General features: G+C 51.3%; 2 protein-coding genes across 2 annotated transcripts in view; both read left to right on the top strand.

Annotated features, from left to right (window-relative positions):
• The window catches only part of EIF3D (eukaryotic translation initiation factor 3 subunit D), a 65,892-nt gene extending 64,739 nt beyond the window's left edge, over positions 1-1,153 (top strand). Inside the window, exons 4-5 of the mRNA XM_007958769.2 lie at positions 542-684; positions 865-1,153. Coding sequence (XP_007956960.2) covers positions 542-684; positions 865-1,153 — 432 coding nt within the window. The remainder of the gene's footprint in view (positions 1-541; positions 685-864) is intronic.
• Positions 1,154-4,384: 3,231 nt separating this feature from the next.
• FOXRED2 (FAD dependent oxidoreductase domain containing 2) lies at positions 4,385-10,681 on the top strand (the record flags this gene model as incomplete). The annotated part of the gene is made up of 4 exons (XM_007958768.1): positions 4,385-4,911; positions 6,837-7,088; positions 8,520-8,783; positions 10,515-10,681. Coding segments are annotated over exons 1-4 (1,210 nt in total), but the record flags the coding sequence as incomplete, so codon positions are not given.
• Positions 10,682-15,305: the final 4,624 nt, after the last annotated feature.

Genomic DNA, 15,305 nt, shown 5'->3' with positions numbered 1-15,305 from the left:
GGGTGCTTAAAAGGCCAGCACCCACTCAGGCCCCTGCAGGGTGCCTTGATTCTCGTGGGAAACAGCACACCTGTCAGGATGATACTCTTTAAGTTGTTTGGACCTCACTGCTTATTAAAAGGAACTCTTTGGGGTTTATTTGCGGGGATAGGGGACTAGGTTTCCATGAAGTGTGAGAGCTGCCCTACGACATTCAGCCAGCCCCTTTCCTCGTGTGTAAATGAGGTGGTTGGAGAAGAGGGTCTCTGCCTGTCTGCACATGTAAACAGCAGCAGGCTCAGCTCCATGGCCTCTGCCCCTCTCCCACCCAACTGTGGGGTGTGTGTGTGTGTGTGTTGCTGTCCCTGTGTAGAAGGGGACAGTTGCCATTTCTCCGTAGACACCTTGGCCTTGGCATCATATGACTAGTGGCCTCTTAATCCCCATCTGTTCAAAGCTGACTCATCTCTGACTTCCATGCGAACTTGCCTACTTTCTGGTCAGGCAGGTGGCAGAGCCTCTTCTCTGCCTTCACGCCGGTAACAGAGCTTGCCTTCTGCAGCACTGCAACGGCGTTGACTGGCGTCAGAAACTGGACTCTCAGAGAGGTGCCGTCATTGCCACGGAGCTGAAGAACAACAGCTACAAGCTGGCCCGGTGGACCTGCTGTGCTTTGCTGGCCGGATCCGAGTACCTCAAGCTCGGGTGAGGCTTCTGCCCAGGAGTTGTGACTGGTCTGAAAGGAGTCGTCTGTGGTTGGGGACGTGGAGGCTGGCCTTTTCCTTAAGTATCAAACCAAGTGTCACTCATTGACATTCAGCTGCCAGCATGGCACTCGCTTAGTGCCATCCTGCCCCACCACTAATGTCCCTTTGTCCCCACTAGCTACGTGTCCCGGTACCATGTGAAAGACTCCTCACGCCATGTGATCCTGGGAACCCAGCAGTTCAAGCCCAATGAGTTTGCCAGCCAGATCAACCTGAGTGTGGAGAACGCGTGGGGCATCCTGCGCTGCGTCATTGACATCTGCATGAAGCTGGAGGAGGGCAAGTACCTCATCCTCAAGGACCCCAACAAGCAGGTCATCCGGGTCTACAGCCTGCCCGACGGCACCTTCAGCTCTGATGAGGACGAGGAGGAGGAGGAAGAGGAGGAGGAAGAGGAAGGTTGGTAGCCAGCCTTTGTGACGTCTGTAGAGGGCTGTCGGTTACAGGGCTGTGTAGCCACCATCATCCCTAACCTTGACTTAAAGATTTTGAGGGTTTTGGGAGATTGGGATGCTTGGGGTAGCAGGCCCTTTTCTTCAGGAGGCTTTAGGTCCTATGGGGCTGGGGGAGGGGAGTGGGCTTTTAGAGAAGCATCTGGGATGGGAAAGAAGCATCTGGAGAAAGGCAGTGAGCGTCCCTGAGGAGCGGCTGCCATTTAGAAGGCAACGAGGTCTGCACGTTAGCTGCACAGGTAGAAGCTGGTGACTGGGAAAAATCCTGGCCCTGAGAGGGTCTGAAAGGCTTGACTCCAGAGTGCAGGTGTTGAAAAATTTCATTCCCCAGAGGTTTTGAAAGGGGGTGAGCATCACTTCACACAAAGTGGCTCATTCCTCAAATGTATCTCTTTCAGAGGAAGAGACTTAAACTGGACGGTGATGTGGACCTGGAGCTGCAATTCCACTGAGCCTGGAAGGGCCTGATGTGTAGAGAGACGTTTGCCCAACTCTGCTCTCTGCAGTTTGACAGAAAGAATAAAGTTATCAGTCCGTTTGGTCTCTTTCCTTCATTGTCTACCTAGATTAGTGCCTGGCCAGCCCTTCCTCCTCCTCTCCCATGTAGCCCTTGTGAGACACAGCAGTTTCTGTCTGGAGTTCGTAGGCTTGCTCTTGAGCATGGTGGGTTTTCAGTCGTGTTCAAGGGTGACCGCCTGGGAATATTTTTTCTTGGGACTCTTTGAAATGGTTCCTTCGCAGGCATAGTGGGCCCCGTGAGGAGTCCATTGACACAAGCACCTGCTGACCGCAAGGACTGCTGCCCTTAGACACCCTCCCGTGTCGGGGACATGGTGACGGGAAAGATGAAGCAGGCACAGCATTTGCCATGGACGTAAGCTTGCTGCTCACGAGGGAAACCGTCTCCGATTTTGATGGATGTTCTGCCTAGTGGTGGTTTGTAAGTTGCTTGGGCTGCCAGCACCCAGAAAGCAACGTGTTAAGAACGTATCGGAATTATACATATTTAGCACGTGAGCTGCTTAGTAAGTATTTTCATCACCTTCCCCAGGCTTCATTTCTCTACTCTGCCCCCTACTTTTATATGACTTACATGGGGCCAACCTGATGACCAAAAACAGTCCTGTGCTCACACACCTCAGTAAAGCTTGCTCCCCACAGTCCAGGATCAAGGCTCTTCACACTTTATGAGGTCCCGCCTAACTTTCTGTACTCACTAAATGATACCAGCGACTGCTTTAGATACAGTATCTGCCAGTGCCCACACTCATCATCTTCACAACTACTAAGCAGCAGCCACCACTATCTTGCTCCAACGATGGGCTCAAACAGCAAAGAATGAATGGCTCAGGACGAGCCAGCGTTTCTGTTGTATATAGAGGTGCTGTAAGTTGGGACTGACAGCATCTAACAACATCCCTGTGACAGACAAGCCAGGTTCCCTTTGGTGAGGTATTTTGCTTAGTGCCTCGGGTTACAATGTGTATTCAACAAATGTTTACCAAGAGCTTTCTGTGCTTGAGAATAGGGAAAGCATGGGGCTCACGATGGTGAATCAAAGACGGTTTCTGCTGTCATGGCACTTACTCTGAGGTTGATCCAGGCTGGGAAGCATATACGGAATTCATTCCCTAGTGAGAGACCTTGGCCTGAGGCCAGGGAAGGCTTTTCCAGAGAGGCCCAAGCTACACTTAATGACAAGGAGCAACGCTGGAAGCCCACAGAGTTCTTCCCACAAGAACTTGGTGTGATTTTAAGTAAATCACTTAACCGCTAAACCGTTGTTTGGACAACGCTAACAAAATGTTGCCACCTCCTGGTTGCTGGAAGATGAAATCAGTCAAGTATATTACTTATAAACAATGTAGGCAACACTTGTCTTATCTGTCGTGACTTCTTCACCCTGGCTGCCAGTCCCACAAAATTGGATGGGCCAACTAGCCTGGTCTTTGGCTACATTATGTTGGGGTATGTTGTTGTTGTTGTTGTTATGTGCCGTCGAGTCGGCCCGACTCATAGCGACCCCTCCTTGGGTTTCCAAGGCAGTTATCACTACGGAAGTAGGATTGCCCAACCTTCCTTCCGAGGAGTGGCTGGTGGGTTTGAACCGCCAGCCGTCTGGTTAGCAGGCAAGTGTCTTAGCCACTATGTTGGGGTATAAGACTTGGAATTACAGCAGTCATTTCCAACAATCTCATTCCTCATATAGAAAAGCACAGTTTAGAACAGTCCTGTACCCCATGCGTCACCTGTTACCCTGCTCCTCTAATATCTGCTATGCGCGCCACCTCCAGCCCGCAGCCCGCCATCCCCGCAGCGGGCGCAACACGTGCGACTCACTCCGGTACCGGGCCGGAGCCCAGAGCCTGCCACCCATCCCGGCGTGCCGCGCGCCGCGCACGTGACCCCGCCCCCTTCCATTGGCCCGGACCTGAGGGGCAGGACCGCCGCGGCGCGCGAGCGAGCCGAGCCCAGCCTCAATTGACTGCGGGCTGCCTCCGGAGCGGCTGGAAGGTTCGAACTCTCCGTTGTACATTGGACGGCGGGCCTTGGGACTGGAGCCGTGGCCGCAGCCAGTGCGCACGCGCGAGAAGCCGGCACCGAGAGAGTGCGAGCCGGCAGGAGGGCGGCCTCGCGCCGTGAAGTGGCAGGTGTGCTGGGGCATCCCCGTCACGTGGCCGACAAGGGTGGGCTCCCGGAACCTGTAAGGGGGCGGAGCCCTACAGGCCACACCTCCTCCAGCGTACCACGAGCGGGCGGGGGCGTGGCCAAAGAGAATCATACCTCGTGAGGGTCTAGCTTGGGGAGGGCTCAGAGAGGTGTTGCACACCCCTCAAATTAGGAGAAATTGGGGGGAAACGCTCCCCTTCCCCAAGATCGAAGCACCCTGCAGGTTACCATGGGAATAAGAAATGGGCTGGCGTTTGTGAGAAAGAAGGCCCAGAAGAAGATGGACAGGTGCTGGACTCCCGTTAGGGAGACGCAGGTTGCAGTTGGAAAAACTAGAGTTGAGACGAGTGAGCCCAGAAGTCCTTGAGTTCCGGGCTGGCTCAGTCCCACATTGCTGTGTGGCCTCAGGCGAGGCCCTGCCTCTTTCTGGGCCTCCCTGTCTGTGAGAGGATAGGATTGCCCCTCATCCCCGTGGGCCATCAGTGATCCCCGGCCTCCCCTCTGGTCTGCCTCAGGATGGGACTCTCTGCCACTGTTCTGTTCTGGGGCTCCCCGGGGCTGCTCCTGGCCTTCGCCCTACACCCAGCCCTCGCCCTGCACCCACATCGGGACTACTGCGTGCTGGGTGCTGGGCCCGCAGGCCTGCAGATGGCCTACTTCCTGCAGCGTGCTAGGCGAGACTACGTGGTGTTTGAGCGCAGCTCGAGGCCCGGCAGCTTCTTCCTGCGCTATCCGCGCCACCGCAAGCTCATCAGCATCAACAAGAGGTACACAGGCAAGGCCAATGCCGAATTCAACCTCCGTCATGACTGGAACTCCCTGCTCAGCCATGACCCCCAGCTGCTCTTCAGGCACTACTCCCGCGCCTACTTTCCCGATGCCGGGGACATGGTGCGCTACCTGGGTGACTTCGCAGACAGGCTGGGCCTCCGTGTGCTGTACAACACGACTATTGCCCACGTCACACTGGACAAGGACGGACAGGCCTGGAATGGCCACTACTTCATCCTAACTGACCAGAAGGGCCAGGCATACCGATGCAGGTAAGGAACCCAGCCCAGAGGGGACCTGCTGAAGCCAGCTCCTTTCCAGAAGGACCTTGGTTGGCCAGTAAAGCGTAGTTGTCGTGGGAGGATGGGACATTTCTGCCAGTCCTTACTCCCCTGAGATTCAATTCTAAGAGGCTCATCAACCATCATTTCCCAAAGTGAGTCCTAAAAAGGGGTCTTGTGGTCAGATATTCCAGGATTTGTCAGTCTCTGTTGTTGTTGTTATTAGGTACTGTCAAGTCAGCTGCAACTCATAGCAACAGGAGAACGAAGCAGTGCCCTGTCTTGCACGTCCTCACAGTCGTGGCCATGTTTGACCCTATTGTTGGCAACCACTGTGTCAGTCCATCTCATTGGGGAGTCTTCCCCCTTTTACTCACCCTCTACCCTGCCTTCTCCAGGGACTGTTCCCTACTTTCACCATCTCGGGTCTAAGGAGCATTCTGGCTGTTTACTCATCCCCATTTTACAGATGAGGAACTGAGGCTCAGAGAGGTTGAGTAACTTCTGCTGTGTCACACAGTTAACGAGTGGTAGAGCTGAGATGGGAGCTCATATCTTCCAAAGCCTGTGTTCTTCCCACTGCCCCACACTGCCTCTCCCTTCCTGGCTACTAGTCAGGTGCCTGGCTCCAGGCGGGGGCTCATTCAGCGTTCATCTTTTCACACCTTTCCCAGCTGCCTTTTCCCTGTTACAGCCCAGGGGAGGAAGGGCTAGGCCAATTTAGACTCTTGCAGTTCAGGCAGCTGTGTAGGGGAGGCACAGAAATGGGCAAAGTGGAGAAAGGTCAGAGAACAGGAGCAGTAAGAGCTATCCATGTCCCTCCTAGAGCCCCTCTGGTTCCACAGTTAACCTGATCTGTGATCACACCGTTCTTCAGGCCAGCAGGACCCAGCTAACCAGCTGCTACCCACCACTGGGTTGCGGTCCCACCAGTAGAAAGAGCAGGACCTGGGAATCAGACCGATGTGTGTGTTCTGATCCTGCTGTGATGCTCTTAGGAGCTTTGAGGCCTCAGTGCCTGTGTCTCCTCCTGGTGTGTGAAACAGACCGGATACTACCCACTGCAAGTCGCTTGGAGGATTAAGAAAGATGAAGCATAGAAACACTTAGTACAGGGCCTAGGGCAGATAACTACTCAGCAAGTATCCCACTCTGCCAGCAAGTCAGAAAGGGGAAGGGACGTCGAGTCTTGTTTTCATAACTGAGGTTGACGTTAACTGCTGTGTTCACAATTAGCTGAATTGATTGATTGTTCCATGGCTTCGTCTTCTGCTCGGTCACAGAATAAAATTCATGCCTTGATCTTGGTAGAATCACAGTACAGCGTTAAGGAAAACGTATCCAGTAGATGGTTCAGTGCTCAGCTGCTAACAGGAAGGTGGGCAATTTGAGTCTCCCTGTGGCTCTGCAGGAGAAAAGACCTGGCAGTGTGCTCCCATGAAGAGTGAAACCCATTGCCCTTGCAGCGATTCCAACTCATAGCCACCCTACAGGACAGGGTAGAACTGCCCCATAGAGTTTTCAAAGCTGTAACTCTTTAAGGAAACACTGCCTCATCTTTCTCTCACAGAGCCACTGGTAGCACCTCCCAGTTAGCACACAAGCACTTAATAACTGCACCACCAGAGCTCCCCATAAAGATTACTGCCTAGGAGACCCTATGGGGTGTTTGTACTCTTTTCTGTGGGGTCTCTATGAGCTGGAATTACCTCGACAGCACACAACAGATTGAGTTCAGTGGGGGCAAAGGCAGTCTCTCAAGTATACTGGGATACGTTAGCAAATGGGTAAATGAATGAACATTGTCTTTTAAGGGCCAGCAGTTTAGGGGGCGGGCAAGCCAGCCAGGCAGGTTCAGAGAGTGGTCTTCCCCTTTCAAGACGCTAAGTCATCTTTGCTCTGTCTCCCACCCACAGTGTCCTTCTTGTTGCCACTGGTTTGTCAGTGCCCAACCAGGTGGACTTCCCCGGCTCTGAGTACGTGGAAGGCTACGAGTCTGTGTCCATCGACCCCGAGGACTTTGAGGGTCAGAACGTGCTGATCCTGGGCCGCGGGAACTCAGCCTTTGAGACAGCGGAGAACATCCTAGGCGTCACCAACTTCATCCACATGCTGAGTCGCTCCCGCGTACGGCTCTCCTGGGCCACCCACTATGTAGGAGACCTCAGGTACGCTGTGTGCCTGCTGTTCTGTTCTGTACTTGTTCTTGTTGCCGTTAGTTGCTGTCAAGTCAGCCCCTAACTCGTGGTGACCCCATGCATGATGGAACAAAACACTGCCTGGTCCTGCTCCGTGATAAGCTGCGGGCCAGGCTGTTGTTCTCATTGGCTGATTTTCAGTAGTAGGTCACCTGACCTTTCTTCCTAGTCTTAGTCTGGAAGCGCCACTGAAACCTGTTCAGCATCAAAGCAACATGCAGCCTCCGCCGACGGCCGGGTGGGGCTGTGCATGAGGTGACTGGCCAGGAATGGAACCTGGGTCTCCCACCCGGAAGGCGTGAATTCTACCACTCAACCACCACTGCCCCCTGATTCTGTATTCTGAGCCCACAATGTGGGAAGAGCCTCTTCTCAAAGTTCTTTCCTGAGCCCCACTAGGTTACCCACGCCTTCCTCCAAGTCACTTGTGTCCCCTTCAGACCCCTTTCACGACACACTCACATGTCTCTCCCTCTGGTGAGTGGCTTCCTAAGGAACTGTGTCTTACTCATTTCTGAATGCCCAGAGCTGAGCACCTTGCTAGGTACAAGGCAGAGGCTCAGTGAATGTTGAAAAATAAAAGGATACGTAGGAAGGAAGGAAGGAAGTCCCCAGTTGAAAAGTAAAACTTCTTCTGGCTAATAAGCTTTTGAGGTTCTTTCTGACCAAATCAGTCACTATCAGTCATAAAACAGTTGTTTCTCATTTATTGTATACGTCAGCCATAATTGTTGCTGTTGTTGTTAGGGGCCATTGAGTCAACGCCAACTCATAGAGATCTTAGGGAGTCTGAAATGTTGCCCGGCCATGTGCCATCCTGACAGTTGTTGCTGTGTTGGAGCCAATTATTAGAGCCACTGTGTCAATCCACGGCCCTAATTAGGGTGCTGAGGAGACAGCAAAAATAATAATAGTTGTAACTATAATAGGTAACTAAAATGGAGAAGGGCAAGATTACAAAGGTGCAAAAAGGGAAGGCCTACAGCGGCGTGAGGAGGGGTGGCATTCAGGGATGGTCTGAGGAGAAGTAGGAGACACCTAGTCCAGAGGGTGCCAGGCCCAGGCCACACAGAGGCCTTGAGATGGGAGACAAAGGGGGTTGAGGATTTGAAAAAGCACCAGAGTAGCTTTAGCAGATTGAGCGTGGGCTGCTAACAGAAGGTTGGTGGTTCCAACCCACCAGAGGCTCTGCAGGAGGAAGACCTCACAGTCTCCCTAGCAAACCCTTTGGGGCAGTTCTACGCTGCGACGTGGGGTCACTATGAGTCGGAATCGACGGCATGTGGCAGCAAGAACAACGTAGTCACAGATGAGATGGCCATTCGCACCCTGTGCAGTGCAGTGTCCAGGTCCCTTCATCCTTCCCTTGACCCCCGGCCTATGTGTTCTCTTTGGGCCCAGAGCCATCAACAATGGCCTCCTGGACACCTACCAGCTCAAGTCGCTAGACGGGCTGCTCGAGTCTGACCTGGAGGACCTGGCCCTCGTGAAGGACCACGAGGGCAAGCTTCACGTCACTCTGAAGTTCCTCCTGGAGGAAGCCAACCAGAGCGCCGAGGCCATCGCTCTCCCCCAGGACGACAATGACAACTTTGCCCTGCGCGTGGCCTACGACCGGGTCATCGGCTGCCTGGGCTGGAACTTCAACTTCTCCATCTTCAACAGGTGAGTCCCAGAGGGAACAGGTGGGAGCTCTTGGCACACCCTCTGACCCCGCCTGGCGGACAGAGTCGCCATTTAGTGGCCAGTGGCAGGGCTTCCAGGCAGCCCCCTGTGATGGAAGCATTACACGGTGGGGCAGAGAGATGGAAGGTGAGCTCGGACAGGAAAAAGGAGGTGAAGCTGCGGAAAGGCAGTGCAGCCTAGTGGCTAAGCACACGGGCTCTGGCGTCGGCCTGGGGTCTCTCCACTCACCACGTGCGAGCTCTGGAAAGTCACTTGCCTCCACTGCACCAGTCTTGTTGGCTGCTGTCAAGTCGGTCCTGACTCATGGTGAGCCCGTGCACAGTGGAGCGAAATACTGCCTGGTTCTGGGCCATCCCCGTGACAGGTTGTGGATCAGGCTATTGGGTCCATAGGGCTCTCATCGTTTTCAGAAGCAGATCTCCAGCCCTCCTTCCTAGTCTACCTCAGTCCGGAAGCTCTGCTGAAAGCCGCTGGGCATCGTAGCAATACGCACCCTCCACTGGCTGACGAGTGGTACTATTCGTGAGGCGGATTGGCCAGGACTCAGACCTGCTCAGAAGGCCGAGTTCTACCGCAGAACCTCCCCTCCCCAGTTTACTCATCTCCATCGTGGGTATAGTGATTTCCTTCTCATAGGGTCATGGTGAGGATTAAGGTAGGAAAATGCTTGGCATAATGGCTCAGTAAAATATTAGCTGCTAAGATTATTATTATTTCATTTCGAGAAAGTTACTTAACCTCTCTGTGCCCCAGTTTTTTCATCTGTAACACAGGGCTAATGGTTTCTTCCTCAGGGGACTGTTTGGACATAGGATGTAGGGAAGCTTTTGGCACGTACTGTGTGCTCCAGACGGTGTTAGCTGCTATTAAAATTAATACTTTAGTTAGAGGAACTGTTTGTGAATTCTAGTCTTTAGGCAGGAGCCCTGGTGGTGCAACAATTAAGCACTCAGCTGCTAACCAAAAAGGTGGGAGTTCAAACCCACCCAGCAGCTCCACGGTAGACAGGCCTGGCAATGTGTTCCTGTCGAGATTACAAACCCTGTGGGGCAATTCCGCCTCGTCACAGGGGGTCATTTTGAGTCACACTCAACTCAGTGGCACACAACAGCAACAGTCTTTAGACATTGTTGTCCTTGGTGAGGCGTGCTATCAAACCAGGCGCCCAGTCTCTCACTTTTCTCCTGGCCAAGGTGCAAGTGGACAAGGCAGAGCTGTGGGGGGCTGTATCAAATCCTCCTTTCCCAGCAGTACCCAATCTCCGTCCAGAGCCCCAGGCTTGCGTCCTGTTGGAGATGTTAATAGAGTTGTATGAGCTTCCTATTGCTGTTATCATGTGTTACCACAAACTAGGTAGTGGGTCTGTCCCTGACCCACTAAGTGCTTAACTAAGCCTCGGTTACTTTATCTGTTACCCACTGCCGTTGAGTCGATTCCGACTCATAGTGACCGCCATTGGGTTTCCAAGGTGGTAAATCTTTATAGAAGTAAATTGCCCCATCTTCCTTCTGCCAAGTGGCTGGTGGGTTTGAACCACCAACCTGGTTAGCAGTCAAATGCCTTAGGCACTGAGTGGAAGTAATTACATCCACCTCCCAAGTCACGGTGAGGTTGAAATGAGATCAGGAAAGTCAGTCGCTCGCCCCTTGTTGCCTGTGACACGTCCCCTCATACAGGCTCTTTTCCTGTAGCGTCTCTTTCCACTCACAGCTCCCTCAGACTCTCCTCGGGGGGCGCATTCAGCAAGAAGTACCCACTGGTCAAAGCTAGCTACGAGTCCAAAGGAAGCCGGGGTCTCTTCGTCCTGGGCACCGCCAGTCACTCTGTGGACTACCGGAAATCTGCGGGGGGCTTCATCCATGGCTTCCGATACACAGGTGAGCCCGGCCGAGCCCAGCTGTCCCCACACAGAGCCACCATCATGTCTCCAAGGGCTGTAAACACACTCCTGGTTTTCAGAAGCTTTAAAGGGATTCCTTTGTTTATGTAATTTGTTTTACTATGTTGTTATTCTTGAGATTATACGCAGCAAAACATACCCCAGTTTAACAGTTTCCACAATTTAGTGACACTGATGACATTCTTGGAGTCATGGGACCATCTCACCCCCCTTTCTGAGTGTTCCTCCCCCATCAGATAACCTCTCTGCCCCCCAGGTTCCCTGTCTAATCTTTCAGTCACTGTTTTCCTTTTGATCCCTATAGATAGGGACTTCCTATCAGTAGCTGATTGTCATAAATCCCCTGCCTGAGGCAGATTGTGGAGAGGATTTTCGTCATGGTCTGATTCGCCTCAGAAAGCATCAGATAAGGTGGAAAATTAGCTCCATCTGGGAGCGTTGGACGTGTGAGCCCCACGTAGGTTACACACCACACATTGCAAGAATGCAGAGCTTGAGGAATGCTGACGTGGGGCCCTGCGGCTGGGCGATGTTAGGGGTGACGTCCCGTAACTTCTCTAAGCCTCCAGCGGCTCTCCTTAATGTTGGAGATGTAAGCAGAGGTTGTATCAGCTTTCTATTGCTGCTATCACAAATTACCACCAACTGGGTAGCATAAAGTAGGACAAACTTACTATGTTACGATTCTGCAGGTCGAAAGTCCAAAAGGGATCTCACAGGGGTAAAACCACACTGTGAGCAGGGCTGTGTTCTTCTAGAGGCTCCAGGAGAATCCATTTCCTTGCCTTTCCCAGCTTCTCAAAGCTGCCAGCGGTTCTTGGCTTGTAGCCCCTTCCTCTGTCTTCAAGCCCAGCAGTATAGCATTTTCACATCTGTTCCTCTGCCTCTCCTGCCTCCCTCTTTCACTTACAAGCACGCTGCTCATTACACTGGACCCACTGAATGCTGCAGAATCCTCTTCCCATCTCAGGATCCTTATCACATGGGAAAGCCCCCTTTGCCGTGTAGTAACAAAGTCACTGGTTCTGGGGCTTGAAATATGAACATCATCTTGGGGGGACATCAGTCTGCCTCCCACAGAGGTGAACTCTTCCACCCTCACAGGGACCTCTATGAGGGCTAAATAAGGTAATACCTGGGTGGTCCAGCAGTTAACATGCTCGGCTGCTCCACCTCCGAAGAAAGTCCTACTGACCAACTTCCAGAAAATCAGTCGTTGAAAACTGGACGATCTCAATGCCCGTCAACAGATGGATGGATAAACAGAATGTGGTACATGCGTACCATGCAATATGACGCAGCCAGCCGGGGAGTGAAGATACCTACTGCAATATGGATGGGGCCGGAAGGCATGCTGAACGACTTAAGTCAATAACAAAAAGACAAATATCCTGTGACCTCATTAATGTAGAGGCAAGAAAAGCAAAAATATAGAGAACAAAGTTTATTAGCGGTTACTGGGCACAAGAAGGGGGAAGAGTGGGGTAACAGAGAGAGAGTGGAAGTTAAGTGTGGGTCGACTTGGCTGGGCCTGGTTGAGTGGCTGGGCAGCTGAATGTAGTTTTATTCCCCATGGTGAGATTGGTAATTGAATCCATGGTGGAATCTATTGGAGCAGCTGAGTAGCTGTTTAGGGATGTGATCTGCTTCCCATATGTAAGCAGCAGCTTTGGGAACAGTTTATAGTTTATGGCACACTGGAGCCCTGCCTGTAGTTGTGTTGTTGCTCAGCAGCCCACCATGCTCTGCTGACTTGGGACTTTCCTTGGACTTGAGTTAATGACCTGCCATGTGGTTTGGTAACATCAGGACTCTGCCTTTTTACTTGTCAGTCTTGGACTTGTTAGCCTTAGCAGCCAGCAGCTGTCTGAGTAAAGAAAAGCCTCTAGCTTCAGTGGGCAGGAGCAGGAGGCAGAGCTGAAGCCCAAGGCTAAGGGGCTTTCACCCAGCCCCTGGAGCCTGACACTTTGAACTCGGACTTCTAGCCTCCAAACTGTAAGAGAATAAACTCCTGTTTGTTAAAGCCATCCCATTTATTGTATATTCTTGTCAGAGCAGCACTCAGTAACCACAACAGATGGAATACATTGATGTAGGGTGCAGTTGTACAGCCAATTATTGTCATTGTTGTCAGTAAGTTGTACACTTGTAAAAACTTGAATTAGCAAAAGTTGTGTGACAGATACGTTTACAACAGTGACCAAAAAAAGAGTAACTCCTAAGGCTGCTTATGTACAACCAAAAGCTTCATGGGATTTGGTTTTTTGGTTTGAAGGTTTAGAGATGGTTTCCTGGGACATCCCAGTTAATTGTCCTGATAACATGCTTAGTGCTTCTGGTCTACCTCCTACTTCATTGCATAGTGCCTTGGTGCCTGAGGTCTTAAAAGCTTCCAAGCAGCCATCTAAGGCACAACAGAAAAGAACAAACCCACTGTCATCCAGTCGACTCCAACTCACAGTGGCCCAGAGTAGAACTGCCGCATGGGGTTTCCAAGGTTGTAAATCTTCACAGAAGCAGACTGCCACATCTTTGTCCCACAGAGCATATGGTAGGTTTGAACTGCCATCCTCTTGGTAAGCAACTAAGCACTTAACCAGTGTGCCACTCGGGCTCCTCCAAGGCACAACTGGTCTCTATTCACCTGGAACAGAGGAAAAAGGAGAGTTTTATGTTGATGGGGGAGGAACGGCTCAGAAAAGGAGGGTGAGGACAGCTGTGCATCTCGGGAATGTCATCAGTATCACTGAATGGTGCCTGTAGAAGCTATTGGGTTGGTGTATGTTTGTGGTGTATGTATGCTGAGTATATATTCTCAAAACAGAATAATCAAAATTTAAAGAAAAGAAAAAAATACCTACAGAGCATACTTCTCCCCTGACACCCACAGGGTCCTTGTGACCCCCCCCCCCATCAGCTCACTGGTAACTGGCCATGCAGCTCCCAAGTACCTGCACACGTAGGCTCTTTGTACCCACAAACCCCAGGGGAAAATTGCAATGAGATCAGATTCTTTTCAAAATGGTAGGTATTCAGAGTCTGAATTTTCTGCTGACTTGTAAATGTTTGCCTAACAAATACCAATTTTTACAAAAATGCTTCCATGTATTGCATGAAATTATCCCTACCCAGCAATTGTTGCTGTGAGATTTCAAGGGTAAATGTGGAACAAAATCTTTCTATCAACAGAGAGAGCTGAGTTCCCCCTTGTTAACTATCATCAGTGGGCCAGGTGCTTGGAACACACATGTCCCGTCCATGCAGCCCACATGCCATGAGGTGGCTGGGAAAGCATCGCTTTTCAAAGAGATCCTGAGGCTCAGAGTTTTGCTGACTTCCTCGCTGTGGCGGGACTTGGACTCTAAGCCCCAGGCTCCTCAGAGGAGACTTCCTACGAGGCTTTTCCATTCTCCCCTGAAGGTTCACCAGCACCCTCTCTGTCAAGAGTACCCATCAAGGGTTATGTTCGAGGAGAAACTGTGGATTTGCTGTTTCTGTCCTTCATCTCCTGGGAAGGAGGACACAGATTTTATTGAAACGGATTTAGTCAGATACGGCACGGTCAGTGAGGTGGGTCCATCTGAAAGAATGGAGCCCTGATAAGCTTATGGCTGATAATGGGAAAGGAGCCCTGGTGCTGCAGTGGTTAAGAGCTCAGCTGCCAACCAAAAGGTCAGCTGTTTGAACCCATCAGCCCCTCTACAGGAGACAGCTGTGGTAGTTTGCTCCTATAAAGGTGACAGCCTTGGAAACCCTGTGGGGCAGTTCTACTCTGTCCTATAGGGTTGCTGTGAATTGGAATCAACTTGACGGCAGTGGGTTTAGTATAACTGGATAGTGGGAAATCTGGAAAATACAAAGAATGGGGAACAGAACCCCAGCTTGTGCCACCGAAGACATTCAGTGTGACTATTTTTTCTAAATGTTGTATCATCTTATCCTGTAGGATCATAAAAAGTAGTGTGTATACATAGACATTTTGGAAAATGAAAATAATATAAAGGAAAGAAAATTGCTGTCATCATACTACTCAGAGAGCTTTTCCTTCTACCTTCTTTTTTGGGGGAGATAAAAAGAAAAAACACAGTTTTGTTTTGCTTTTTTTGCTGTACAATAAAAGGTAAGGCATGTATACAAAATTTAGGTGTTATCAAAAGTGCTAGTGCGACTTGTTTCTGTAGGTGGGGGAGACACCTCAGCCTCTTAGTGCAGTTACAGTGGACGTTGTGGTGTTGCACTGTTGTTTGGAAAGGACAGTTTCCAGCTCCTGTTGTTGTGGTTGTGTTGTTACGCATGAACTCTTTTAAACCAGCTCTGGAAATCAGATGCCCAAGGCCCCTGACTCCAAGCCTGCCTCTGGAATTGGGTGTGGGGGAAGGGATTAGAAAGTCCCACTCCCAGCCTCCCAGTCTCTACAAACAGGTGGCTTTCAGTTTGCTCAGTAGGCCTTGGATGGGTACATTGTTGCATGGTCATGTGATGTGGGCCATACAAACCATAAGGGGTCTGCATCTGTATTCATGCAATGCCTCCCATTGCCTCAATGCCACCTTTGCATTCCACTCCCCTTCCAGGTTGGCAGGGGATTGTGTTGATTTCCG

This window comes from Orycteropus afer, unplaced genomic scaffold (genome assembly GCF_000298275.1).
Source record: "Orycteropus afer afer isolate SDZICR_OR568_19922 unplaced genomic scaffold, OryAfe1.0 scaffold01128, whole genome shotgun sequence".
NCBI lineage: Eukaryota > Metazoa > Chordata > Mammalia > Tubulidentata > Orycteropodidae > Orycteropus > Orycteropus afer.
This window is presented reverse-complemented; position numbering and strand designations above follow the sequence as displayed.